At 41.7% G+C, this 27914-nt stretch overlaps 1 protein-coding gene across 1 annotated transcript in view; it reads right to left on the bottom strand.

Moving 5' to 3' along the window:
- The window catches only part of LOC147684240 (uncharacterized), a 270590-nt gene that overhangs the window by 138679 nt on the left and 103997 nt on the right, over positions 1–27914 (bottom strand). Inside the window, exons 29-39 of the mRNA XM_086944641.1 lie at positions 27000–27059; positions 26297–26541; positions 24232–24515; positions 21469–21746; positions 18685–19283; positions 17277–17859; positions 13420–13619; positions 6664–7044; positions 4400–4683; positions 3446–3717; positions 86–229 (exon numbers count right to left, since the gene is read on the bottom strand). Coding sequence (XP_086800767.1) covers positions 86–229; positions 3446–3717; positions 4400–4683; positions 6664–7044; positions 13420–13619; positions 17277–17859; positions 18685–19283; positions 21469–21746; positions 24232–24515; positions 26297–26541; positions 27000–27059 — 3330 coding nt within the window. The remainder of the gene's footprint in view (positions 1–85; positions 230–3445; positions 3718–4399; positions 4684–6663; positions 7045–13419; positions 13620–17276; positions 17860–18684; positions 19284–21468; positions 21747–24231; positions 24516–26296; positions 26542–26999; positions 27060–27914) is intronic.

Below are 27914 nucleotides of genomic sequence, written 5' to 3'. Positions count from 1 at the left end.
CAAATCCCTCCGTTAAGCAGGTGCTCATTCATAATATCCATCGTAAACAGTTGACATACAGATCAAACCTCTATTGTGCACCTACCTCCTGTGGTGTGGTCAAACGAAGGGCCAGTGGACTGGGTTGGAGTCGGCCCTCTGTTCCGTTTCCAGTCAAGTGTATCAGCCTTAGACTGTGTCCAGTTACAGAAGTCCTTGTCAAAGGCGCAGGAAAAGGGACATGTGGCGCCTTGAGAAAAATAAAGAGAAAAGCTCTGCATGAAACATCAATCAGAAGGGCCTGTACCTTTGTTTCTTCACACCATCACATTACATATTCACCTCCCACTTGCAATTGTAGAAAAAGCAGATTTCTTTTTGAGGTGACAATTCTTCAGTCAATGCAGTAACTGTTAGTAGAAAGAAACATACCCAGCTGATAGTCATATGTAGTATAGATAAAGAATAGAGACATAGGTAAATAGAGAGTTATAGCCTTCATTTTGATTTTAATGACGTTATTGGTCCGCAGGGGAAGAGGTTATACCAGAGTGGGTGTGGTACGGCTACATTTCTACAAAGCCTCTGCTTTGTGTCAGACTAGAAGACTCATAGACAAGCTAAGCAGTGAAGAATCCTAGGTCCAGGTGAAAAAGAACTGAACTAGGAGGGGCTAAAGGATGAGAGACATATAGTGTGGAGATGAATGAACTGCACTCTAGGGAGAAGAGGAGAACTCTGGACCACACCAGGCTAAAGCCACCCTTTTAAATGTCTATATCAGTGACTGCAGTGACACTGTAATATGGCATACTCTTCTGCATATGAATTCTTCAAGTTCAAGTTTATAAATCTGTGGAATAACAATAGCATTTTAGCAATTCCATGGGAATAAGGATTAAAGGTAAATAAACACATCCAATATTTAGAGTTGAAAATAAGGTAAAGCTACAGAAAAAGGTTGCACCACATATTGTGAACAATTAGGAGGTTCACAACAGATAAACAGCTACAACAGTGAGTTATGAATCTTGAAAACTAATCATATGAGACATTTTCTGAATTTGACTGCCATTCAGCCTTTCTATTTCCCGCTCACATAAAGCAACATTCACATTAAGCTGCTTACTTAATGAATCTATGTATTGAATCACATACATGTTTATGATTGTTTAAAAGTACCACTTTATGCTTTGATTAGGAATTATGAATCTTATTGACTTGAAACAACTACACAAGTTGGAAAATCCTTTCAGACATGATCAGAGAGGCTTTAACATGCATTGATTATTGGCTAAGCAATGGCACGTGATGTTGGGAAACCTCTTACATTTTCTCACTAAAACTGACGTTTGCATTCCAGGTGATATAACACTGGAATCATAATCCATTTTCAAAACTCTGGGTGGAAATGTAATATCTACTTGCATGAAAAGGTAATGTTGGCCCAGATGATAAATGACGCAAAAGATATGGCAAATGTCTAACCTAAGCATGGGCGGAAAATCCGTTTCGCTCGCGGATTTTGCGGATTTTCGGTAAATTCGCAATCCGCGAGATTCGCGAATCTCCCGCAAAATCCGCAAATCCGCGAGCAGCGGATTTTGCTCGCACTGTTCGCACTGTTCGCGTGAGTTCGCGCCCCGCGAATAAGTGCAAAATTGCAGAAATACAATCTTAGCAAAACTGAAAGTAACTACTTACCAGGTTCAAAAGTTCAGGCTCATCATTAGTAGCCATTTCCTGTAGTGCTTCCTGAGGGGCCCCTCCAGAGTTCAGTTGCCAGTTGAAACTATTATGTGACCCTGCTCTGAACCTCAGAATAGTTACACATATGCCACAAAGGTCCTGAATTACAGCTAAGGGAGACAAGCAGGAGCCAGGCTGGAAGTTCAAATCCATTAATCAGCCCCTAATGCATTATTGTCAGTTGGGGCAGGGCAGGTGTTGTAACTAATTTTGCAACAATGAAAGCACTTAGCAAGTGCAAAAGATCACTAATCAGGAAGCACTAAGGAAGCAGGTGCCAGCTAAAAAAATATTCTGTGACACATTAATCAGCCCCAAATTAATTCAGGTCACTTGAGGCAGGGAAGGTGTGCTTGCGTTGCCACAATAATGTACACTGACTGGACAACCAGAGGGTGCTGTGATGAAACAGAGGGTGGCATGGGTGGGCCAGAGGGTGGCATGAGTAGTCAGAGAGTGGCAGTGGTGACAGAGAGTGGCAGTGATGAAGAAGAGTGTCCCAAACAGGCTGGACACGTAGAAACAACAAGTTCGCGAAACTTGCGACCCGACAGGTAAGTTCGCAATTTGCGACATTGTAAAAAACCCTCGCGAACTGGCAGAAACCCGCGCAAACACAAAAAAAAAAATCCGCAAATTCGCGAGAATTCGCGGATTTTGCGGATTGCGAGTTCGCAAATCCGCAAAATTCGCGAACGCGAGATTCGCAAAATTCGCCCATGCTTAGTCTAACCTCCCATTAGACATTAAATACATTTCTGGGAGGAGGGGGTAATGTATCTTTACTAACAGAACACAAGAAGGAAGATTCCTCTCACATGCTCCATTGGATTGAAGGGGGAGTTTGAGCTAAAAGAGTGTATTATCATTGAGATCCTGGTGTTAGGTTCATTTTTTAAGTTAATTGACTTGTTCCACAATGCCAAAATAAAGAGAGATGCCCACTAACCACATCAGAGGGATTTGGCCATTCTTAGATAATTCTTTTCAATTCCTTTTTATCAGTAGGAATTTATAAAAACATGATAAATCCCGGATGTACCACAGAGGTCCAGAGATGCATGAATGACATAACCCATCCCTCAGAGTACCCCTATCTCTGCTGAAGCTGTGATTAAGATAGTGCCTTACACAAGTCTCAAACTAACAACCTAGAAACTTTTAAAACAAAAATAAACAGAGGGTAAACTTGGAGGAATAAGGCAGTGTTTTGAAACTAAAAGTACAAGGTTTGCATAACTAAAAGCTATTATTGTATGACCATCATTAACCTGTACAGGACAAGATAAGCATATTTTGTGCAATTGACAATTATATAAGTGAAAATATATGATGTCGGGGTATCGATTGCACTCAACTAATTGTACAGATATGTGTGATGACGAACCAGAATTAAAAAATGTTTTAACTGGCTAACTTTATTCCATTCCAAATTTTGAAATCTACCAGGTGCAATTGCCAACTAAAATACCAATGTTAATTAAGGACACAGTTTTAAAGATGTGTTGTCTGGGACATATTTACCTACTTATTTTCTCACAGCTTTGAAAGATTGTCTCATGCCTAAGGATGCTTCTACAAGTTATGTTAAAGTAAAAGGCGAAAACCAATGGAAGTTGAACTTTGAGTTACACTGAAAGGTTGTTCTCTTCAAAGGAATCCTCTTGAGATAAGTGCATGCATTATTAATTAGGCAACGTGATCCACTGGCACTCACCGCAGACGGTGTCCTTCTTCCAATCTCCCAGGTCCACTCCTGCTGCTTTGCAGGCTTCTGCGTAGGACTCCAGGGCTCTGCAGAGCCACTCTGTGCTGCCCCCGTTGGCACACGCATCATAGACGCAGCTCTCAAAGTATGTCTCAGGAGGTATATGCGCATGGCAGGCAGCGAAGGGACCGCTCCCTGTGGTGAGGATGCCGCACCGCCCTTCGGATTCTTGCTGCAAGGGTGGTGAGCAGGTTACGGGTGGAGGCGGGGTTGAGCTGCAACTGTGAGGACAAATGTAGAGTGGGCATGAATTGAAAACATTGATATAAATGGTCTTGCCCAATAACCTGATAAGAGCAGATAATACTTTCTTTAAAATAGAGGATAGTTTATTTATACAAGCATTGCAGATTAATAGAACATTTATTGAGAAATTTACAGATTTAGACGGTACAGATTTTATGATTCTAAAGAGATGGCCAGTTTCTGAATTCGCAATTACGGGAGGCTGCCATTTAGGGGCCATTTGTGTTGCTACCTCAACCTCCTCCCTCCTCCCCAATTCCCTCGAAAACCAGAGTTCCTCTAGATTATGTATGAGATAGTCATTCTTAGGTCAGGATACATATATTTTGTATTCACTCTACTATTCAAGTCACGTCTACCTCTACAAAACTTTACTGAACACATTTTCAATCCTTCATGGTCACTGAGACCTAAAACTGACTGACTATCCATTTAAAGACCAACTTTCATCTCATCTGAACTGTTTATTCACATAAGAAGTGAGATGCCTGCTGCATGAGGATTGTAGCGGGCACACAAAATAAATTATGCAATCCCTGTTTTGGGGCTGGGTTTGCAACCAGATGTGCACTTCCTGGAGAGACTACGGCTGGACATTTCCCCTCGCTGTATCGCCCTAGTATTTACCTTTGTGGCTTTGTGTAAAGAGGTACTCACGTCCATTCGCTATCGGGCACTCTCCAGCTGTTTCCAAACACATTGACATCTTGGACTACAGTGCCATCCGGTGTCAAGAAGTCGTCCTGGGGGTTGTCCGTGTAGGTCCCACACAATCCACACAACATGCCTTTGTGGTATTCCTTCACTCTGACAAGGAGCTCCTGGTCACCGTCAAACTGAAGCTCAAGGCCAAAGTCTGTGGTCACCGTCACGTAGGACCCATCCAGTGATACCGTCAGGCCACACATGATGAATGGCAGAGACGTTTCAGATTGATTAACCTGAGTGAAAGCAAAACATGGAAGAAGCACATTTTATCACTTATTTTAATTTCAAAGGTGGAAATTTCTAATTATTTCAATACATTTCAATCCACAACAAACATAATAATGCAGGTTTTAGTATAGTATGAGTAAATTATTCATGTAAAAGAGACATTTACTTTAATAACAATCACAACCTGTGTTTATGTTTTCTGTAATTTCTCGTCAGGAACAATATGACTTGTTGTTTGTCTGAGTGCACACTCTGCTCACGGGATAGTGACCACTCTTGAAGGTGAATCAGTTCTGCTGCAAATGTTGTGTCAAATCTCTGTGTTTGCATTTCTTTTATTATTCATGGGGACAGAGAATTCATCTTTAAGAAAACCTGTTGTTACTCTCAGCAAGTTAATCAATATGGTTTATCTTGTTTCCTAAATGATAACCTTAATTCATTCTAGTTTGACCTCCATTTCATGATGAAAGGTCTTCTGAGTGCTGTTCAATCTGCGCATTCCTTTCTATCTCAGGGCTGCGTGATATTCAAGTGTTATACCTTACAATCCTAAACTGCACCAATGTTTTAATTTAGGCCTTCGTCAACCACCTAGGCAACTTCTTCGTACATGTTACTGTAAAGTGTTTCCATTCCTCAATGGAAAATGGATAGGAAGTGAAAATGGAAGGCGCTCCATAGCTCTTTATAATTCACAAATAGCCAGGAGTTTCAATCATAATGCAGAGGGGCAGAAAGATATTTGTAATTAATTGAAAAACAAACATTTCCATGTTTGGTGCAAAATTGGTAGCCAAGGAGTTAGCACTCGAAGAGGCTATCAAGGTATTAACTCTGATCCTAGTGTGATGTACAGGCAATCATACAGAGAAAAAAACAGAAGACACTTCTAGGATTAAAACATTTCAATGACGTCATCCATATGGTTATTGAAGCAATGAAAGAACCTGCCTCTAATCATAAGGACACTAGGGTAAACTCGCATTCGTACTTGAGTACATTTCTGAGACCTTATTTAACACTAAATGGGATTCCCTCTAGATCTTTGGCAACTAATGAAAATTCAAAAAGGAAAAGCTACAAAACTTCACCTTACCTTGCAACCAAAGTCTGCGGTGGAACACACATAATTTACAACACTATCAAGATCAAAAATTTAAAATAAGAAATGTATCTAGAAAAAGACAAGATTCCTCATGCTGAAGGGTGTCTCATCATTTCAACTAAAACCTGACTTCCAAAGAAGCTGTAGTCTCATCTACTCAAAGACACCTCGCCACAGCATGACTGCCTCGATGCCGCGCTCTCTCAGGATTGCTTCTCTCCTTCACCTCTGCTGCGCCTATCCTCTACTCACAGGTGTCTTCTCTTCCTCACCCATATTACTTTAACCCTGCTTGCACGCCTGGTTGAAACCTACTCCTCTCCTTCTCTACTCTAACATCTGTGCTCCCCTACTTGCTTCTGAAGGGTCTAATTCTAACCCATGCTGACACACCGCTGTGCGTGCCGCGGCTATTTACTGCCACCTTATACCGAAGAATCAGCTTGTCTGTTACCTAAGTGACAAATGCAACATTTTCTGATGCACACACAAGAGTAATATTAATAATAATAATTGACAAAAATAATTATAATAATAATAAAAATAAAAATACTATCAATATGTTTACAATATTGAATGAAACAAAATATAATCTGATGGACTCCCTTACAACCACAGTTTCCTATTTCCGCAAATGCAATGATATATTGAACTAGTATTTAACTCATGGTCCAGACTTAAAATCCCCTCTAGGGTATGATGTAAAATATCTGTTCTGCTGATTGATGTTCAAGGATCATTTCCCATCAATGCCATTTGCATACACATCTATTGACATACATATTGGTGATATAGTTAGTGTTTAGTGATTATATTTTGATGCAAGGTCATAAAAGACGTTTTCATATGAATTACTGGTCCATCCATTTATACTCACATAAACCACTTTGTTCTTCCTCAGAGCGATGTGAGTGCCATTCACTGTTAGCGCGACTGAGTTCAGAGCGGTCCAGCTCGGGCTGCCGCGGTGCTCATTGCGGGTAGTGACACTGAATCTGGTTGAGGTGTTCCCGCAGGTCCCAGTCGCTGTGTAGTTACAGGATCCCTGGAAGTGGTGAAGTCTCCCATCGAATGTTGTGTAGTGCGGGTCCCCATAGATGTGGCAGGTGGCAGTGCTTGCTGGGTAACACCATCTGATGCCATTTTGAATCTTACAGATTTCATCACTCATGCAGGCGACTGCAGAGCATTGCATGAGGTTATTCCCCTTACACTCACACCTCCTCTCACAATTCTCCTCCATGACATTCTCTCCTTTCTGCAGGGACAGAAAAGAATATATGAAAGATTGTGCCAAGCCTTGCTCTCTGAGAATGCAGCATTTTATAAAATATCCAGTGCCTGTCTCAGGACCCGATGCATCACACTCTTTCTGTGCCACTCAATATATGTAACGCTCCTCTGGGATCAGAGATATAATTTTGTCTGCTGCTGTCTAGAGATGACTTCAACCCTTCTCCATCGTTCAATCTCAAGTGTGCACAGCACCTATTCTGCAGTAACAGTGAGACCTGCATGTCAGAAGTTCCTATAAGGAGACATAGATAAACTTGTTGTGTTTTTATGTCAATATACACACAGAGAGAAAAGGGGGGGTCCTAGGGAACTATTTTGAGACCAAGCATGGACTCAGTCCCCAACTCAAATAGATACAAACAACAAGGGTATCCACGGGTCTAATACTAGTGCTGGCTAAGTAGAACACAACGGTGTGAAACCAGCATACCTATATATAGGACGGATTCACACCACTCACCGAGGTGACATGCTTCAACATCTGGGTCTCCTCCTAGCGTCACTCTAGTGACGCCAAGAGCTACAACCCTTCCACTATGAAGGCAGGCTCATGGATGTTTTCCATATTAATTAGAAAATTGTGCGGTATTGCACTACTTGGGGGGACCGCTGTATGTGAATAAGATGTTATTAAAGAGTGATGGGCGCAGTGCATGTGAGTAAGTAAGTGATGTAAAATGCACACCAGGAGAAAACAACTTTATTAAATATCTCCTGATGTCCAGGTTAAAAACAGTGCAACAAAAGTTTTGACATAATAACTGTCAGTGTCAGCAAAGGAAAAAAAATGGTCTACATGTTTCAGCCTATTGTATTTAACTAAATCCCTGGCTTTCTTCAGGACCAAAAACACTCGATCTTTTGCTACTGCAAAAAAAATATGCTCAACAAAATAACATAAATCATGATTCAATTCTGAATAGTGTCATGGTTGGATCAATCTCAACTAACCCTGGGCGAAGCACTACGCTACGCTCGCGGAGTTTGCGAAGTTTTCGCAACTTCGCACTACGCGAGCTACACGTAGCACAGTGCGAACATGCGTAGTGCAACGCAGCATAGTGCAGCGGTCATTTTTTGCTTGTTTGCGGTCCTTAACGTCATGTTCGCGACCGCGAGCAAGCAAAATGACATCCCGGCGAGATTCTCAACGCGAGGAGGTCAGGTTTCTCATTGTGAGTGGTTGCGCATACTCGCGACCGCTCTCAATGAGAAACTACCTGTTTGCGTTGAGAAAGCTGCAGTTCGATTAATTATCTACTCGAGCAGCAGAAAACTACAGCTCGCACTGTGCAAGATGCCGTTTTCAATGCTTGCACAGTGCCGGATGCTTGTCCGCACTGTGCAATCATTGAAAACGCATCTTGCACAGTGCGAACATGCTACTACGCAGCTTGCGTAGTGCTACGTGAAGTTCGCGTAGTGCGAAGTGCACTTCGCGTAGCTTCGCGTAGCGCTACTTCGCGAACTACGCCCAGGGTTAATCTCAACCATGTAACCTGTATTAGTAGGTTATTTTAGGTCACCATATAACTTTTAACATTATACTGGTATCTCGTAACCACAAAGGAATAGGCATAGGCTATAACCGGACACAGAGAGACCTATTGTGTGAGTACCCTAGAAGCAGATAGACAGTTATGTTTTAAGACTAAGAAAAGGTGTGGCAAGGATAGATTAGATATGTGAGGGCTTCTGAGGAGATTTAAGAAGACTTTTCTATGGGCAGAACCAAACCCACTGCAAACACAATATGTCCTGTGACACATCTTTTAGTTGCTCTGAGAATCTATGAGGCACATGTCTCAATAGTGGCAGCATACAGGATCAAGAGACACAGTATGCCCTGCTTTGCATGTGTTTGCAATTCATGCACCAACTTGACCTCCACTGTTAGTGTAACTATAGGACTGACTGTAGGCAAGGATATTTTCTTGCCTGCCTTTTGCTAATATTCAGGAAAAGAGAAGCATGTATGAAACTCATGCTGTCCTATTATATTTGATGTTTTCCTAACACTCTGATAGACGGTCTCTGACTTCAATCTTTTATATGCGGTCTTTTTCCTAACCCGCCTGTTTCAGAAGTGTTATTATCTTACTTGGACTAATGCATTTCTGACTGAAATCTCTAAACTGACCCCCGCATGAGGCAAGGATTCAGCTAAATTTTGTCTGCATGACTCGTAAAGCACTAAACTTCAACACACCGAGGTACATCGAAGAAACACTGGACTTTTCCAGCATCTGCAGATCCTCTAGAAGCCCCAGCACATTATTATTGAAACCACAGACATTTTACAAAAAGAAAACTGACAGCCAAGCTTTCTCGGGGATTTCCCCGAACATTTTGAAATTCGTGCCCACTAAATTCAAATTGAACCCCTCAACTGCATCATTCAAAAAAGAAATCAAAGTGCTGCTGATGGACAGGTTTATGTTCCAGAACCCAAAGTCTCTACTCTCTGGGCACCCGTATGATTCAGTGTCTACACCCATGGTTATTACTCACCTGCTATGACCCGGTTTATTGATTTGTAGGCTTGAACCTTGGGGTGCTCTTCGCCACCCAACTTGTGTGGCGGCATTTAACCTGTACCGTTTGCAAGTATGTTTGCTGTTTGAACTACCTGTTTCATCTTTCCTGACCATTTGTAAATCACTTTGATACCCTCTAGAGTCATGTTCGTGCTATATAAAACTTTATAAATGAACGAAATGTGGATATTCTTTTCTTTAACCACATCAGTGCTCATGACAAGCTCAGCTCGTCATGAGGCACAGTGGCGCTGTGCTCATGACAAGCTGAGCTCGTCATAACGGCCGTGGAACGCCCACGCGTGGATAATTCCCCTGCTGTGCTGGGCGTTCCATTAAACGAGCGCGGTCATGACGAGCTCAGCTTGTCATGAGCACAGCACCACCGTGCATCGTGACGAGCCTAGCCCGTCACAAGCACCGCGCGCGGCCCCCCCTCCCCTGCGCTGCAGGGGGATTAGCCGTGCGGTGAAGGGGTTAAAGCACATGCTTTCCTTCATGGAGTAGAGCTCCCATGAAGCTGGGCAAAGGCATCTTCTGCTGCAGGTCTTCATACTTTCACAGATGTTGTATTGCTGATGTTCCTGACACTGACTGATCTCCATCCACCCCAGTCTTCTCCTGCCCTCCTGATGAGGGCTTATGTTCGAATCAGATGGACTTCTCCTTCTTCAATATATAGAATCAATCAGGACTACTATTTCTGACAGGTAAAGCCAGTTGTGTCACTGCAACTATCTGCCCCCCCTTAACAATGAATATGTAAAGCCACTGAGACTGACAACAAGGAGGTCCCAGCATTCGAGGCATGCTCATGCTTGGAAAGCAGAAGATTTATTTTAGATCAAGAGCCACTGGACATCCAGTTTGTCCTCGGAATGCTGCTGTATGCCATTTACTTTGCCTTAATAACAATAAATATAATGTAAACACAGGTCTCCCACACCAGTGGCACAGCAACAACGACTTGTGTCTATTTAAGTAATGTCAACTTGTCCATTTAGCAACTAATTATCTGTCTTTTTCTGAGAAATCAGTAGTGACGTTAAATGATTGTCTGCAATTGATTTGATGTTATTAATTTGGGAGGGGCCACCTTTTCCAACTTAATAACCACAATCTGGTTAGGGCAAAATATAATTCTTAGAGAGCCTCTGTTGATCCCTTGGAAGCTATAGCACAAGCAGAATGTACTTCCCCAGAGAAAAGAGTCAGGTGCAAGCAGGACTAACAACTTAAAGTCAGGAAAACAATGCAATATCACTCCCAAATCAGTTTAGTAAAATAGAGAAAAATACAAAAAGCAAAGTCACACCGACACAATGAAAAGTTGGTAAGGGGAACTTGTTTTTAAATGTTTTGAGCCAAGAGGAGCCTAGAAGACATAAAGCTCAAATGTAAAGTGTTAGTTCACATTTGAACCTAGGTGTGATTTCAGTCCAACTGAGATGGAGGGAAGATCAGATACAATAAGTGTTTCACCAGTCTTAGCCTTATTTCTGGAGATCAAAGACGTAAAACAGGGCAGTGTTGGTGTCAAAAAAGGAACACGCCTGCATATCGTAGCTGTCACATTCTCATGGCCACTGCATCTGATTTACTGCCTCTAAACAGCCCATGGATTTACCTTTAATATTAAATATCTTCTGGGTTCTTTAAATTCACTGGGGGGAGGGGGGGGGCAATTCTGAAAGATTTAGCCAGGTGTGATATCCTGATGAACCATCTTCTTGCGTGGCAAAAAATGATGAGCAGGAGGAGCCTGGTTTTCATTTTTACCGGTCCTCTCTGGGGAGAAATGTATGCTTGGTCACTTCAGCAATCCTCTTGTCCTCAGAAAAGGCTTCTAGGTACAAGGTCTTTCTCTCTACCGAGGGCCTCTGCAGGGTCCAGTGTTCTGTGGGAGCCAAACCTTCTGGGACATAGTAGTACATCTGCTTTGTGTGCTCCAGGAGATGGTAAACAGGAGGTCAGACAGATAGAGGTAGAGAGCAGTCTCTGTCTCCGAGTGACTGCAGAAGCCATGAGTGGTTGAGTCTAGTTTAGCTTTGAGGCAAATGTTCTCTTGCAGGGCTATTAATATTCCGAGGAGGTGGTAGTAATGTTACAGTCTTATCCTATGCACTAACCACTAATAAAAGAATTCCCTGCACCCAAATCTGACAGCTTATCCTCACCTTATTTTTCAGCACATCCTCTCTTGGTTTAGTGCAAACCTTTTCAGAAGCCCACAAACAAGATGCATCCCGCCAACCTTTACCTAGAGTAGATACTGTCTTCCCCTAACCACTCTTCTAAGATGAGAAGTCCTCCATCTGTCTGGGCCAAAACTGTCTATCGCGTGATGGGGTTAGAGCAAGAATGTCTAGGATTGCCCTGAGAATAGAAGCAGTTCGTCCCAGCTCGATCTGGCATCTCCAAAATAAGGAAGACATATGAAAGCTACTCTTTGTTATGCTATGTATTCCTCTCACTCGCTCCGGTGGCTAATCCCTGCTAACTGAGCAGTTGTTGAAAACATGCTCGGCTTCCTTGGCCTAAGAGCCAAGTCATTCTCTCATGAATACAGGATTGCTAACAGCTAGCCAAGGATTGTAATGAGCCTTTGGTGACAAAGAGAACAATTGATTGTAAACCGGTTTACCCCTAGTCAGCAGCAAGTAGCCTTTCTTAAAAGGACTTTCCAACCAATCAAAAATCTGAGCGAAACATAGCTTTTAATTATCATTCTAGCATTTTTCTAATCAAAGATAATAAAATACCAATTGCATTTATATGCAGGTCTACTCCTAGACAATTCTGCTGTTCTTACCCAGTGAAAACAATCTTTAGCACTCTTATCACTGTGATAACTGATTCTTGCACATTTCTGTTATGTTCCTTTTTTATATCTGAGTCACTCTACACTAAGGTTTTACAAGACACACTTTAGGGGTGACTTAGTTATATATAAATATGTTTTCCTAAAAGGAATAGGCACTTTTCTTAGTGACTAATTATTTTAGTGGTTTTAAGCTGCAACACAGGAAGAGCGCAATGGTAATTCCTGAATCCATATATTTGTTATCATGTATGTGGGTTTAGTAAATACACAATCAGTCTATATATGTCATTTAATATCCACCTCACTTTTGAATTTCAAGAGCCATCTACCAGAGCACTAAAGGAAAGTTAAATCAGCAAAATAGATACATCCAATGCACAGTAGGATAGGATAGGATAGAATGTGGATTTATACAGTGCAAATTGCTGCCCGGAGGCGTCCAAGCGCTAAGAGAGAACCAGAAACCCACGAGAGAACCTGTAAGGGAGGCTAGGATAAAGTTTAGTTGGGCCAGTACAGGTATTGGGAAAAATCATGAGCTCTACCACTTTTTACCAATAGTATAGAGCACAGCGAGCAAAATAGGATAGACATTGACATCAATGCAGGTTTGTAAGTTCAATTTTAAATGTAATCACTTTTAATAAATGCATCTCAATGCAGAAATATCATCTGGTGTATTAAGGTGAAACACTTCAACATGTAAAAAAAATGAATCCTACTGTTTTTTTAATGGACTTTGTCGTATTTTCACACGTTTGTTGCTTGATGTACATGCCAAATATTTCAAGGCTTGGCTTGTGCACAGGCTCATTGAGACAAGCATGACTTGTGGTTCAACTTTGGTCAGATCTACCTGTTAATTTCTTTGCATACTCACCTCTAGCTGACAGCATCTTCAAAGGCCTCTAGTCCGGCCGGCTACTAACAGGTGACGACCGCAATACAATGTAACATCTATGACAACAGCACTCACCTGGTAGTACTGGTCCTGGTACCAGCAGCCGCAGTCAGCAGTGGACACACAGGTAGCCCCACTCTGGACATACCCCTCATTACACTCGCAGCCCTCGACGCAGGGCTCACTGCAGTTGTCTGGGGCAGTACGGTCAAGGCATGTCGCAGGGCAAGCTGTCATGCAAGCGTTGTAGTGGCTATGAAGCTCACAGGTGGGCGCTATATGGGAGAGAAATACACAAGGATTAACTGGAATTTTAACTTTGTGAATCAGAAAACAAAATAAGTCATGATAAGTGTTGTTTTTATGAATTATCATTGATTGTTTGTAAGGTGCATCAAGACGGGAACTGTAAAGCCAGATGGTACTATTGTCTACTTTAATGGTACTCTTTTTATGTACTGTTGAGCGGAGGATAGCCTGAATCAAATCACAGCAAATAAACCCTGTGACCTGCAGGACACACTCCTGTGGTAGGCTTGTTTCCTTAAATATTTATTTGTACATTTTTTTTTAAATTTATGGCACTACTACCAACTTGTGATGTCATCACACACGAACTGAAGCCATATCACTTAGACATTAAAAGCTCCTCTAATGGCGATTACGTTCACACTGAACCTGTCGGTTGCCACTATGACTCCCAATAAATTAATAGCCTTAGTTTTGGTCATCATCGTGAGAGGCGTTATGACCTCAGTCTCCCTGGTGGCCACCATACTCAGGACGAGTACGTGACTAGGCTGTGCAGCCTTATAACAAGAATTCATACTTTGATCTGGAGAAGTGACACTCAGAACTTGTTTGATGAAGTAGATATTTCCCCTTTTCCCATTTGCCAGCAAGTGGTCAGTAACTTGACAGGAGAGGGGGTGGGCAGAGACACCAGAGTGGAGTTTCTTGTTCTAATGGATATGACTTTAACTTAACGTTTAACTTACCAGTCTGGTGTTGGTTTTATGTTCATCCTTTTATGGAAATGTTCTACACAAACACATTTCATGGGCATTCATTGGAGAGCTCGAGCATCTGATAAAATGCTTGGGGGATGTGTTTAGGGGATTCAGTTTTTTTAACTGGTACATCTCAAAGGACCTTCTAATGGACACACTCTAGAGTGAGCTACTGATGTCAATATTTAAGAAGATAGACACTGAGAGAGTGATTAGACAATTCAATGTAGGATTTTTATCTGGATATGTATCAAAAATATTTATACAGATTTCATCTCAGTGACAACTCAAGTGAGTGCAAACGAATAATGTTGAGATGCATAAACCAAACATATTTTACTCCACTTGTGATTACATTAATCAAACCCATAATTATTCAAGAAAATTAAGTTGAAGGTACTAAATGCTTTTCTCTGATGAGTCAGCACAGACAGCAGATGATTGTTTGTAGTTTTTAAACAGGTTGAGAAGCAATGACAGTTTGTAAGTCACCGAAGAAACAGATTAGAAATAAAAAATAAAAAGATTTGAGCATTGAAGGATTTGATATGGAAATTAAACGGGCATGACCATTAAAAGTTAATTTCCATTGTGGTTCCAAGTAGGAATATGCTGATACTTTCTGTAATCAATATTTACTGAAGATGGTATCCTAAGTATCAAAATAATAATTAAGGCGTGGCAATGGAAGTGGGAGGGGTTAATGAAAATTACGTTTGAATTAACATTGCCAGTTAGTATACTGAATGAGCAATGTTTTAAAAATGTATGTTTATATTGTTATCTGATAAAATACTAAGAAATTTTGAATAACTAGCTCCGAATTGTAACCAGCGGGGGTTAGAGGTGGACGTATGTTAGGAGTATGATCTGCAATTCAGAGTGTATGTGGACCAGCATTTGAGAGTATTGCTCAAATACTGTTGAAGCATCAGTGGTAGTGGTGTGCCTTAGAAGATTATTAAAAAGTACCTTTATCCTTTTGAAAATGTTGAATGAGCAGATAATCTTAATGAATGTGTCAATATATGTATTATAAATATTTGATATGTATTTTACTCATATTTTGAATGGTGATATTTTAATTTTATGTGGGCATCTTTCTGTAAGGTTTTTCACAAGCTATTTTGCTTTCATTATGTTTTGATTCATTTTGATTTTCTATTATTGTTAACAGGAACTTCTGTAACACAAATATGCATTCAAAAATTAAGATAAAGAACAATTGTTAACACCTACACCTGTCACTCTCCTATCAAAACACCTGAGAGAATGTCTGTTGTAGTAGAGCTTTGGTAGGAGGAAGCTGAACTTCGGTCCCGATTTATATTTCGGAGGATGTGTTACTCTGTCACAACGGTGACTGATAATTCAGCCCCTATAATCCCCTAGGATATAATGGAATTTATATTTCGGCAGACAGGATATCCGTCACCGTTGTGATAGAGTAACCCTTCTAAGATGAGCAGTATAACATTGAACTGTTTAAAGCTTGGAGACTGTGCTTGTAACTTCTAAAAATACTATATACTTTGATGGCTGTATGTGTAATTAGAGATATGCAGAAATGCACAATACTTGCACTGTATACATCACAGAATGTTAAGGTTGCATTATACAAGCACTCTAGGAACAAAGGTCCATGTTTATGTAGCTCCTTCACTTCATATATTGAACTTTACGCAGCTAGGATGGAGCATAATCAGACCACCTTGCTAAAGTTATTTGGACTTAATGAGTGAATGTAAGTATGGTTGGGAATTATGTTGAGTGGGGTAGATGGTCCAAGTGAGGTGGTCCCCTCCAACCGGATGCTTGAAGGGTCCCTGGGAGTGTTCAGTACCAGCAACTCAAGGGTTCAGAACTATGAGCCTCTTTTGAATATCACTCAGGATATTTATATTATTAGGCAATAATACTGTTAATATATAGGACGATACAAGATGGTTGGTTCATGTTTTAACATGTTTTTATATGCACTTGTTGTTACAAATTGCAGCATTTGTAAAAATGTTTTTCTGTATATAGATACTGCTGTCATAACAAAGTGTTGAGAAACCTGAAGAAGGAGGTTGGACCTTTGTAAACCCTCTGAGACGCGTCACTTTTCTTGGCCTATGAATACACGTTGTGTTTGTGTTAACTGATAGAATTTAAGAACACATTACTGAATCTATTGTTGTATGACATTGTGCTCTTAAGTAAATGTACCTGGAACCTTTTGTTGTAAATGAAATTTTAAAATATTTCTTAATTTGTCATGTTTTTAACGTGCATCATGATGTATTATTTCGAATACAAATAGATGTTTGTATGAGCATATATTTTCTTGAACTAACTGTATAAAATTAAAAAATGTTTATATTTTTTCAGAAATTTGAGTGAGAATTGACTTACTGGTAACTGAGATACGGACCCGAGTTGAAACTGAGTGGTATGTGTGGTGTGAGTACATGATTGGTATGTTTACATAATACCCCAAAGGGAGTTTTTTCCAGACCTAATATAAGTAAGCCTCCTGAGACATCAGCATGAAAGTTGTTGACATGATGCTCAAAAGGCAAACTGCAAAAGGTACCAGCACAACACAGGCAACCACAGAACATGTTCAGCTTCACCCATTATCTGCTTGAACCAAGTCTCCTGTGAGAAAAACTAACACAAAACAAGTAATCGGAAGCCTTCTAGGTGTCCAAGAAGGTAAAGTCTAAAAACAAATCTCCGCGTCCAATAGAACCAGACATTCCCTTCTTCCTTTCACAAGTATCATTTCAATCAATGCTACACATTGACAGCTAATATATCTCCAACGTCTCATGATACCCCCGGCATGCTGCAGCAAATGAAGATAAGGGGTGGCATGGGGAGACATTCTCTAAAGTTTAGAATGTGGTATTAAAGTGAGTTTAGTGGAATACTTACGACAGAAGGTAGAGTTTCTCCAAGGAGCAATGGTCACGCCTACATGTTGGCAAGAATCAGCATAGGCTTGCAGTGTCTGGCACAATGTATCCTCATCTCCTTCCAGGGCACAGAGGTCAAAGACACAGCTCTCAAAGGCATTGTCAGGGTTCACCACTGAGTTGCAGACCCTGAAAGGCCCATCTGGGCTGGTGAGTAATCCGCAGTACTTGTCACTTCGGTACAGCTCCACTGTGGGTGGTGGACATGGCTTCGGTGTTGGAGGAGTCGGTGTCGGTTTTGTGGGGTCACAGGCCGGGTCATCATCAGGGACCTGCCAGCTGTTTCCAAGCTGGTTGGAGTTCTGAGCTTGTTGTCCATTGGGCATCATGTAATCATCCTGTCTCAGTTTGTTGAAGTTTCCGCACATGCCACAGGTCTTGTTGGAATAAGTGGTCGGGACCTTCACCTCTACATTGTGATTAGTGTCATAGGAAACGGTCAGCTTGAAATCTGTCTCCAGCATGGTGTAACTCCCACTCCTTCGCACCGTCAATGAACCGCCAGCCAGGGTTAGCGGCAAGGTTCTCCAAACTGTATTCACCTAAGGAAGATCAAAGGAGACGCTCACTTGGTGGTCGTGTAGGATGTACCACCACAAACCCAGTGTTTAGAGCAATTATTATTCAACTATCAATTGAGAACATGCCATTAAATATGTTAATTTAATGTAAAGTGAAGATGTATTATGGGTTAATTCATCTATTGGTTGATGAAATTTACACATAAAGACAAACTATATATTAACTCTAGCGTAAAGCAGGAATTGTTCACACCTTGGTCCTCAGAATGAATATATAAAGGTGAAGAAATATACCTGTACTTTATGTAGTAAGGCTAGTGTAGAAGACAGATATTGAGAGGAAGACGTTTTCTATGAAGTGGGGCAGGAAAAAACTGATAATAGGAATAGAATAGTCTGAAAGAGGCAGAAAGAACGAAGGGATGGTCTTCAGATGATGTTGGTAGGGAGTGAGATGTCTTGCAGTGAAATGCATTGAGACAAGAGCCAGATCGAGTATGTTTAAGGGCAGCACAAGGCTACACTGAAATGGAGTAATCATGGCAAATGAAACTAGGAAGGTGATGGAGGCATCAGCGGGAGGTTTAAAATAATGGAAAACATGGTAAAAGCGCACTTCTGGTGTCTGAGGGATGAAGGTGTTAGGAAGATGCACACAGAGTGGCCAGTTAGAAGAACATTTTAATTATCAAGCACAAAAGAGATAAAACTTTAGGAGACTAGAATAAAATGAAGTAAGCAAAGCATACTGGTAGGAAGTGAAACTGCATTAATAAACAGGGTCAGTAATCTGGTAAGTACGAAAAAGTATTGTGAACTCTTAAAGAGAATGATGTGCATGCTTACCAAAACCCGATCACGCTCACTTCTGATGATCTGTACTTGTTGACCATACACGTGGACAATGACCTTCTGCACGTAGGACACAGACGGGTTCCCGCGATGCTGGTTCTTGGCTTCAACATTGAAATATGGCAGCGATGTGGAGTTGGTGCAGAGTTTGGCCAATGTGTAGGTGCAGAGGCCCATGAAGGGATGGTTCTGATTGTCAAAGGTGCTGTAGTGAGGGTCATTGTGGACTCTACAGATGCCGTATGTGTAGGGGTAACAGCCGGGCACCCCATTAGAAATCCCGCAGTACTGGTCCTTCCCACATGTATCATTAATGCAGGTCAAACTGCCCCCTTGGGATGGACAGCGGCACTTTTGGGAGCAGGTGTCATCGGTCCAGTGTTCAGATCCGACTGGATAGTGCTTTCCATCCTCCCAACACCCGCACTGAGTGCGGGGGACACACTTGTCATTGTAGAGGAGATACCCACTGTCACAGACACAGCCTTCGATGCATGGACTGTTGCAGGTGGATGGAGAGCTGGGAGACACGCAGGTACCTGGGCAGGCGTTGCCACACTGCTCATAGTGACTATTGGGTTGACAGGAAATTGCTATAAGAGACAAGTTATATTTAATAATAAATGAGTGAATTATAATTGTGCATTGAAACATAATCTTTTTACACCTAGGGCCCACTGATGACTAAGCTAGGGTTTCTGCTCTTGTGCTCAGCTATTCACAGCAGATTTGCTTGTTAATGATCCATTTATTAATATAATTACATAACGTGCTATTTTTTGGCCATTTAGTGATGCATTGTTCAGGATAATTGGCACTTGTGAGTGAATACAGTAGGTTCTAGGTAGTAGGAGGGTTGCTAGAGTTGCTCCAGTCACAGAGTTAAATAGTTTGTTTTCCTGACATCCCTATACTTACAGTTGCAGCCTTCTCAAGGCTCACTCCTTACCTTCCATTTCCACCATTAGAATGGCCGCCTGACATTGCAAACTCACACTCCCCCCCTTCCCTCCACAATCCTCTTCTCCAAATGAACAGTAACTCTCAGACATTGGAATGCCCATCAACAGATCTCCAGCTCCTTAACAATTACCTACTACAAATATCCAACAATGAGAAGTTCAACCACCCTGTGCTTCTCTCTGTTCTACACTAGCACCACTCATCTTCTGCACGTGCTAACCCTCGCTAAACCGTGCAGCTCTGTTTGCGGAGAGAATTGTAACTCCTCATGAACCCTTGCCTTCAGACATAGGATGTGCCGGCTCTCTTAGAGTGTATCCCATTTGTATCCCTTCCCTGTGTATATAGAGATACCTCTAATCACTAGTATATGCAGTAGACCTTTGTAAATCTACCATTCCTACGTGACTCTTAGAGTATATCCAGTCATATCCCCTCCCCATGTATATAGAGATAACTCTAATCACTAGTATATGCAGTAGACCGGTGTGCTCTCTTCCATTTCTATGTGACTCTTAGAGTATATCCATCCGTAGCCCTTACTTATGTATATAGAGATAACTCTAATCACTAGTATATGCAGTAGACCTTTGTACTATCTACCATTCTTATGTGACTCTTAGAGTATATTCATTTGTATCTCCTCCTTGTGTGACTTTACATCTTGTACATTTGCAATTTTTTCTGTTTGTATCCTTTATGTAACACATGTAATCCTAAGTTCTTATGTTTTTCAACTGGTGCTTATGTAAAGCGCTCTGACACCTTCGGGTAAAGTTTGCGCTATATAAAATTGCATCACAGCAGTGCTTTTGTTCGCACAGGGAGGTTGAGCCTCAGCAGGTAAAGGAAGGCAAACCAGTCACTACCAGCAGTAATCTAGACGGGGAGTGCCTTGCCTTCTTGCTGCTGATTAGTCTAGGCAGGGCCGGGGAGAACCTTGACATCTCATGGTCTACACTAAGAATCCGCATTGGATCTAAGAGAAGGTCCTTACTCTCAGACATGTTCTTCCTGCCCTTTCCTCCTGCTCGTGCTCTTGCGTACTCACCACCCCTCTCCCACTCGACCTATCCCGTGCCTTCCTCAGAACTATTACTCTTTTATGACTCTCCCACTGTGCGGTGATGATGTTCCCTACATCAACTTAACTTTACAGGCAAACACAATGTGTGTCTCCAACAACTGCTAAAAAACAACCTGTTGTATTGTGCTAAATCTGTGTAGTATTAGGAATGGTTCTTGAAAATGCAGTTTCCAACTTAATTTCTCCAAAGGCCAGAGGGCCAGACTTACTACCACAATATCTACATTTTGAAAAATGACATACAATAATCCTAAATATAAAGAAATCTTTAACCTCGTCATGGGTGGTCTTGGACATCTGGCATGCATCTGGCCCCACTGAAACTATGCTGGACACCACTACTCTAATATCTGCCTTAGCATTCCTTGGCCGTGCCAAACCTCTGCAAAGCGTTTCCTTCTGCAGCTTAGAGTATGTTTATCTTCTGTGTATAGGATTCCTGGCAGGTGACAGAAGGCAGGATACTTAAATACCACCTGCAGATAAGAGGGTAAGGAGTTGCAACTCCCTGATGGTTGCAGTAGCATCTCTGGATGATACAAATTGTGCCAGTCCCAATACATGTAAGAAGGGGCCCAATTTTCCAACAAGTAAACAAACTGTTACTTAGCAAGTTTGAATTGTAATTCGGAATTTCACTCAATGATGAGAACAATTGCACACTACACTCTTCTCCTGCGAACTTGATGCTGCCTGACGCATGTGGGTTTTGTGGTGTTTATACTCACCGCAGAATGTGTCGTTTCTCCAGGAGCCGATGGAGATGCCGTCCGCCTGACACGCTGCAGCATAAGACTCAAGGTTGTTACACAGACTTCCTATGTCAATGTCGAGGGCACACAAGTCATAGAGGCAGGCACCAAAGTAGGCTGTTGGGTCAATTTTCCCGTGGCAGGTGCTGAAGGGTCCAGTCGGGTCCGTCAGAATCCCACAAAAAAGAGGGCTTTGGATGAGGTCTTTATCCGCATCTGTGCAGTTTGGCACAATGCCGATATCTGGCCAACAACTAAAAACAGAAGATAGTGAAGTCAGCTTAGCAGTGAAAAACTATCTTTTTTGTACATTAATGTGCCAAGCTGACACTTGATAGTAAATAAATGAGGTAGCCATGTGTGTAATATTGGATTTCTTAAAAGAAAATCATTGAGTGACAAAATGACGGTATGACAGCAAGATGAGACCCTTTCGCGGGAGGGAGAAAGGCAGTCCCAGGACAAGACTGGTATATACCATCTCATCTTATCGACTTCCCTTGAGCAAGCAGAAACACATCCTGCCGCCCCATCAGTGTATCGCAGCCTCTCCGGCACATGCTCACGTCTACTCATCCCTGGATGAACTATGGATTCCTAAGTAGAGAAACCGCTCTCCTGTATCACTGCTTGATGTGCACAATCTGCAATTGTCTCAATACACAGAGGTCCACTGATCTACAACTAGTGCTGAAGGATTAAAATTCAACACAAACAATCCATAAAGTTTTGGTTACTTATGGCACAAAACAACATGCATGGTCCAGAGAGTCACCCACGCTCAAGCATCAGGTGTTCTTACATGTGGCTAAAGTATAAAAAGGCCCTATCATCACAATAAGCAGGTGAGGTAAAGGGCAAGACAATCACCCAGATTTATTTATTATGCTATATGCGAAGGTTTATACCGTGAGAACGAGACCTACGAGGGTAGCAGAGCGCTTTACCCAGATCCACCAACTGGCCACGTCACTGTACAAAAAGTCTTAAGTGATGACTCAAGAAGCTAAGGCTTGAAGGAAGGATTGGAGGCAACATCCAGGGGAATCAAATGATGTTCATCCATCTCCGGTGCAAGAGCCAATCCTCAATCTTGACATGGATACACCTCAGTATGGTACAGTGAACTGTTGAGGACTTTGAGATCCATTCTTGGGGTCCATCTCTGGAAGTGACCTCATGTGAGGACACAACCCACATCTGGTGAACTTTGCGCCATGGGTGGTCAATCTTTGAAAACAAGCATTGCACAGACCCCTCTATAGCTACTGCCATGTTCAGACAGGAACACCTATGTTAACTTGAAAGCAAACAAAAGATAGAATAAAGACACCAAACTGAAGACTCTGTATCTGTAACTACGACACAGGAGCCTGATGTACTAAAGATTTTAGGATTGCAAGCCCAGAAATTCTCAAAATCACTGGGTTTGTGATAGCAAAATCACTAGTTGCTATCTACGGCACCTATTTTAGGAGCCCCAAAAATAATCTGCCTCATAAAATAGGTTTTCCATCCAATAAAGGATCATAATTGGTTGGGGCGTGAAAGGAGAATTACTTCCAATTTGCAACCACAATTCAGGTCGTAAACCAGTCACCAGTTACTGGCTCCTCATACGAATCTCAAAGGGCAAGGGGGATCCAGGGCGAACCCTGTCCCCTTTGAATAAGGGTTGGCAGACTTGGGGGGAGTATGCAGGAGTCCAGGAGACCTACCCCTTCAGAAGTTTTCTCAATCAGGAAATGTTTTTTTTTTAAAGATAGTGCTAGTTCAGTCAAGGGAAACAGGATGCTTTTAAAACAGAAAAAGAAAAAAAGCTTTACATTTGAGCATTAAAATACAGGATTGGTTGTCTGCTGTCCTTTGCAGGCCACCATACTTGTTTTTGCATCCAATCAGAAGGGGTCATAAATTGCTAAATCTCAAATCAATATTAATTAGGCATTTTGCGCCCCCTGCAAATTGTGATTTGGGAACTAACCTAAGCGTGGAGCGATTGGTTTGCAAAAGTATGTTCTCTTCATTATCGACCAACCACAGTGTGCGAACACTTTTAGGCAATGGAATCCTTGCACATCAAGCCCATAGTTCAATGATCCTTGACAGTCACAGACTCTAAAGTAATACAATTACCCCCAACCTCGCCTTGGGTTCTCCCTTGTAACAAAGTGAACGTGATTCATGAATAATTATGGTAAAAGAAGCGCTAAGTAAATTATTCCTGACTAGGGGCCTCATTTATGTTTATGTGGACAGGTACCACGGTCACAACGGTAACGGATAGTCGTCCGCTGAAATATAAAGCCCATAGGTTATAATGGAGTTTATATTTTGGTAGAATGTATATCTGTCCCCTTTGTGATGAAGTTACCCATACGCCGAAATATAAATCAGGCCGTAGATGAGGAAAAGACAAAAACTGGGCAAACACATACACTGTCATACCCCGGAGAACACAAACCATCCTGTGGTCTGACACACCATGTTGTCTCAATGCACCCCAAATGCAAAGCACAAGTACAAGCTGGGATTTACAACAGCACCTGGGACACCCTCTTTGCAGCTACACGAAGTCAATGTACATGCTTAGGATGTTTGAATCTTCCAAAACCCTTTTCCAGTCACCTTTTTAATGCACGGCGCCTAGTGCAGCACATGCACACACCTTCAGGGACAGTGCTAGGACTGCAACAGCTCACTCAAAATACAAAAGTGCAGTGTGGACCATATACGCACCTCGAGTCATTATACACCTGCCAGCTGTTTCCAAAGCTGGCGGAGTTGGGCTCCAGCTGACCGGATGGGTTCATGAAATCATCCTTCTTGTCGCCGTTGTAGTTGCCGCAGATGCCGCAGACCTCACCTTTGAAGACGCTGGTCAGGGTCACTTCCACTCTGTGGTTCCCGTCAAACTTCACTCGAAGGCCAAACCCTGAGGTGAGTACAACGAACGCACCGCTAAGGTGGATATTGAGCCCACTCACGTGCGTGAATGGTAGGTTGCTTCTGATACCATTAACCTATAAATAGACAGTATATTTATGGCAACCATACAGATGTCACATCCATCTATGATACATTAATACAACAGCTTGCTTTTCACAAAGAATCTGCACTTACAGTATTGCAGAACTGTTATGCTATAAATTATACCTTGTGATATTCCCCAATTCACAGCCTAAACTTGTGCCCACAAGGTACAGACAGATTTCTACATTTCATTTATGAGTCCCCCTAGCTATATCATCTGGAAAAACTGGTCCAAATGGCTGCCATACAGAGTTTCCCTAAAAAATATTATATTCTAATTTATCAAGTGAACAAAATGATTACACAAATTTCAAGATAAAAAACAAATAATCAATTATTTTTTTGATAAACAAATAACTATAGTTTGGATGTTCTATAGTCCACAGTGCTACCAACTGTTGACCCTGGTCTTTGGACTGGAACTTCAGTCCCCGTTAAAGACAAATGGCTGATTTAGAGTTGACTGGTCATGGAAAATACTTCGATTTATGAGCACTGGGGAAGCACTGAAGAGGGAGAAGAGTCCATGAGTGGAATTTTCTCCAACATACTCCCCCATTGGTGGAGAAACAGTGGAAGCACTAGAAATTCCACCAATTGAGCACTCCCTTAAGACATCAGAGGATACTACAGTACACGCCTCTCTAAACCCAGGCGCTGAGCAGGACTCTGAAGCCCCTGGATCCTGCAATCTGGATGTCATGTACACTACGAGAGACAGAAATGAGGAAACCAATGGGAATCGAATCTTGAGGAAATGGCCAGACCAGCAAGAAAAGGTAATATTTACAAGAAAAATAAGGATGAAAAACAGAGAGAAATTTAGGAGAAAAAAAAACAACGTCAAATAGAACACCAAAACTGGATGCACGGGTCTTCAAAATCACTAGCGGGTAGAAGAACTGAGGGCCCGATTCACAGAACTAACTTAAGACAAAATCCTAAACTTACTAACTTCTGTGAATACCAAAAGTAGTAAGTTTAGGATTTTGTCTTAAGATAGTTCTGTGAATCGGACCCTTAGTAACAATAAAAAGAAAGTGACCATGCAAATCACCAAAGAGTGTAGGACACTCATGACTGGACAGGTACAGGAACGGAACCTGGAAGCACAGGGAGCACAGCACCCATGTCAAATGAAAGGTGCTCCAGGAAAAAATAGAAAGTATACCAGTTTTACATGTATTTAATACCAAGAGGCCTATTCAAAGAGGTATCTGGAGTATGTAATGAAGTCCTCCTGTAGGATTCATTAACTTCTCTTCAATGTCTTTGTGAACTGACTCCAAAACAAGTCAAATGGGAATGAAAGGGAATATTCTATGCAATTAGTACAAATGGAAGGGACTGGGTTTTCATTGCAAAACAATCATAAAGGTTTGTACACAGGTAGGGAACCTAAACGTATGAGTGTTGTGAGAATGGGGTTAACATTGTAGTCACCCATGATGAGGCGCTGTACCCTACACATCTGGATGCTTACACCTCCTCCTGAGCTGGTGGCTAGAACAGGTTGGTGTGTCTATCTTCTCGTTATACGTGTGCCACCAGGTTGGCTTCCTGCCAAACATCAGGAGAGGTAGAAAAGTGTGTTTGCATTGTTACACTTCAAGATGTTTTGTTCATGGCTACAGGTATTTTTATAATAAATAAGCAGCTGAGTATCTTTGTGGCATGTGTTAAAATTCTTCAGTACGCATTATGCCATGGGTTATTGCTTTCACTTGATTGCTGTTCATGGGTTGAGGATCCAAGTAGTACTAACACCTACCTTCACCACTTTCTGCTTCTCCAGGGTGACTCGGAATCCATGCACCTCAACAGTGACATACTTTACGTAGGAGACATAGGTGTTGGCGCCCCGGTGCTCGTTTGCGGCTTCAACATTGAAGGGTGGTAGCGAGCTGCTGCTGTTGCAGAGTGTAGAGAGCGTGTAGGTGCAGGTTCCCATAAACGTGTGGGCTTGCTTGTCGAAGGAGATGTAGTGAGGGTCACTGTGCACACTACATGTTGCTTCTGAAAGAAGCCAACAACACATTTGAATATATATCATGAATACACGTAACATAAATATTGATGTCTTCTCTAGGTGTCATGCTACCACGTGCTGTGTGCGATGTGCTGCGAAGTCCTGATGCCACTTTACGCAGTCTTGTGTTTTTTCAATGAATCTCAGCACATCAAACAATCAAGGAATAACTTTTCGAAGGATTTGTGTTTGTTTGTGGGGGACTTTATTGGTCAAATCATTGCTGACGATTTGCTTTCTGTACCTGGGGAGATAATCTTTAGATATGGAGATTACAACTTGATTGCGCTGCCGTGAAAGGTGCGCAACATGATGCAGTACCTTTAACCACAAACCCCGAGAGTAAGGTAGAATGAGGTGAAAAGGACTCCTGTGAGTCAATATCTGGTGGACTTTGGTCTAGGTGAAGGTTTCTTTCTACCTGCCATGTGTCAAGATATATTACCTGTAATAACTGGTTTTGGAGTAATCACACTTGTTGACATAAAAGGTGTTGAGGTAACATCTGCAATATTTCAAGAGAGAAAAGAGAATCAACAGTTGTTGCATTGTAAACATCTGTCTTATAAAAAACAGGTAATTTATATATCTCACGAGTGACATGTGTTAAAATGCAGTAGAGACACTGTCTTTGTCTGAGGCCAACAGATTCATACGAGGACCAGAAGAATGTCTGGCAGAGCAGGAATCCTTAGTACAAGCATTTGCAATACTGATAGTTGTGGTAACAAATTTTTCAATTCACAAAAGCCAAGTTCATTAAGTCAGACAAATACTCCTGTTTGGCTTACATTTCTGCTTTAATGGGATTCACAAAGCATTGCGGGAATACTCTAGTGGATCAACATAAACCATAGATGTCCTGAAATATTTGATTGTGCTCTCTTAAGCATATGAGATTCCTGCGAATATGTGATGATACAACGTGATTATTTTGATCGTGGTACGTTACATTGCGGTTATTACAACACAAGTCATTACAATGACTTGCGCTAGAGGCGGTGGACTTAGAAATAGTATGATTTACTATTCCAACCCCAGTGTGTGTAACAGAAGGGAAGGTGTTGGAATAGTAAATCATAGTATTCCTTAGTGTAGAGCGCCATCCAGCGCAAGTCGTTGTAACGACTTGCGTTGTAAAGACCACGATGTAAATGTATTGCCGTGTAAGGACCACGTTGTAAAGGTCGTTTCTCGTTTTCTGCAGATAGAAAATTCTGCATGCAGAAACTATGCAGAGAAATGTAACAATGTGTTTTATAAAAACCTTATTCACTGCGAGAAATATATTTCCACGAGTATTGTGTGTTCCCATACACCGCCATGTATACATGGGTAGTTCCCTTCCTATCCTCTGGCT

This window comes from Lissotriton vulgaris, chromosome 11 (genome assembly GCF_964263255.1).
Source record: "Lissotriton vulgaris chromosome 11, aLisVul1.2, whole genome shotgun sequence".
NCBI classification, from domain to species: Eukaryota; Metazoa; Chordata; class Amphibia; order Caudata; family Salamandridae; genus Lissotriton; species Lissotriton vulgaris.
Note: the sequence above shows the minus strand (reverse complement) of the source record. Positions and strands in the feature narration are given on the sequence as shown.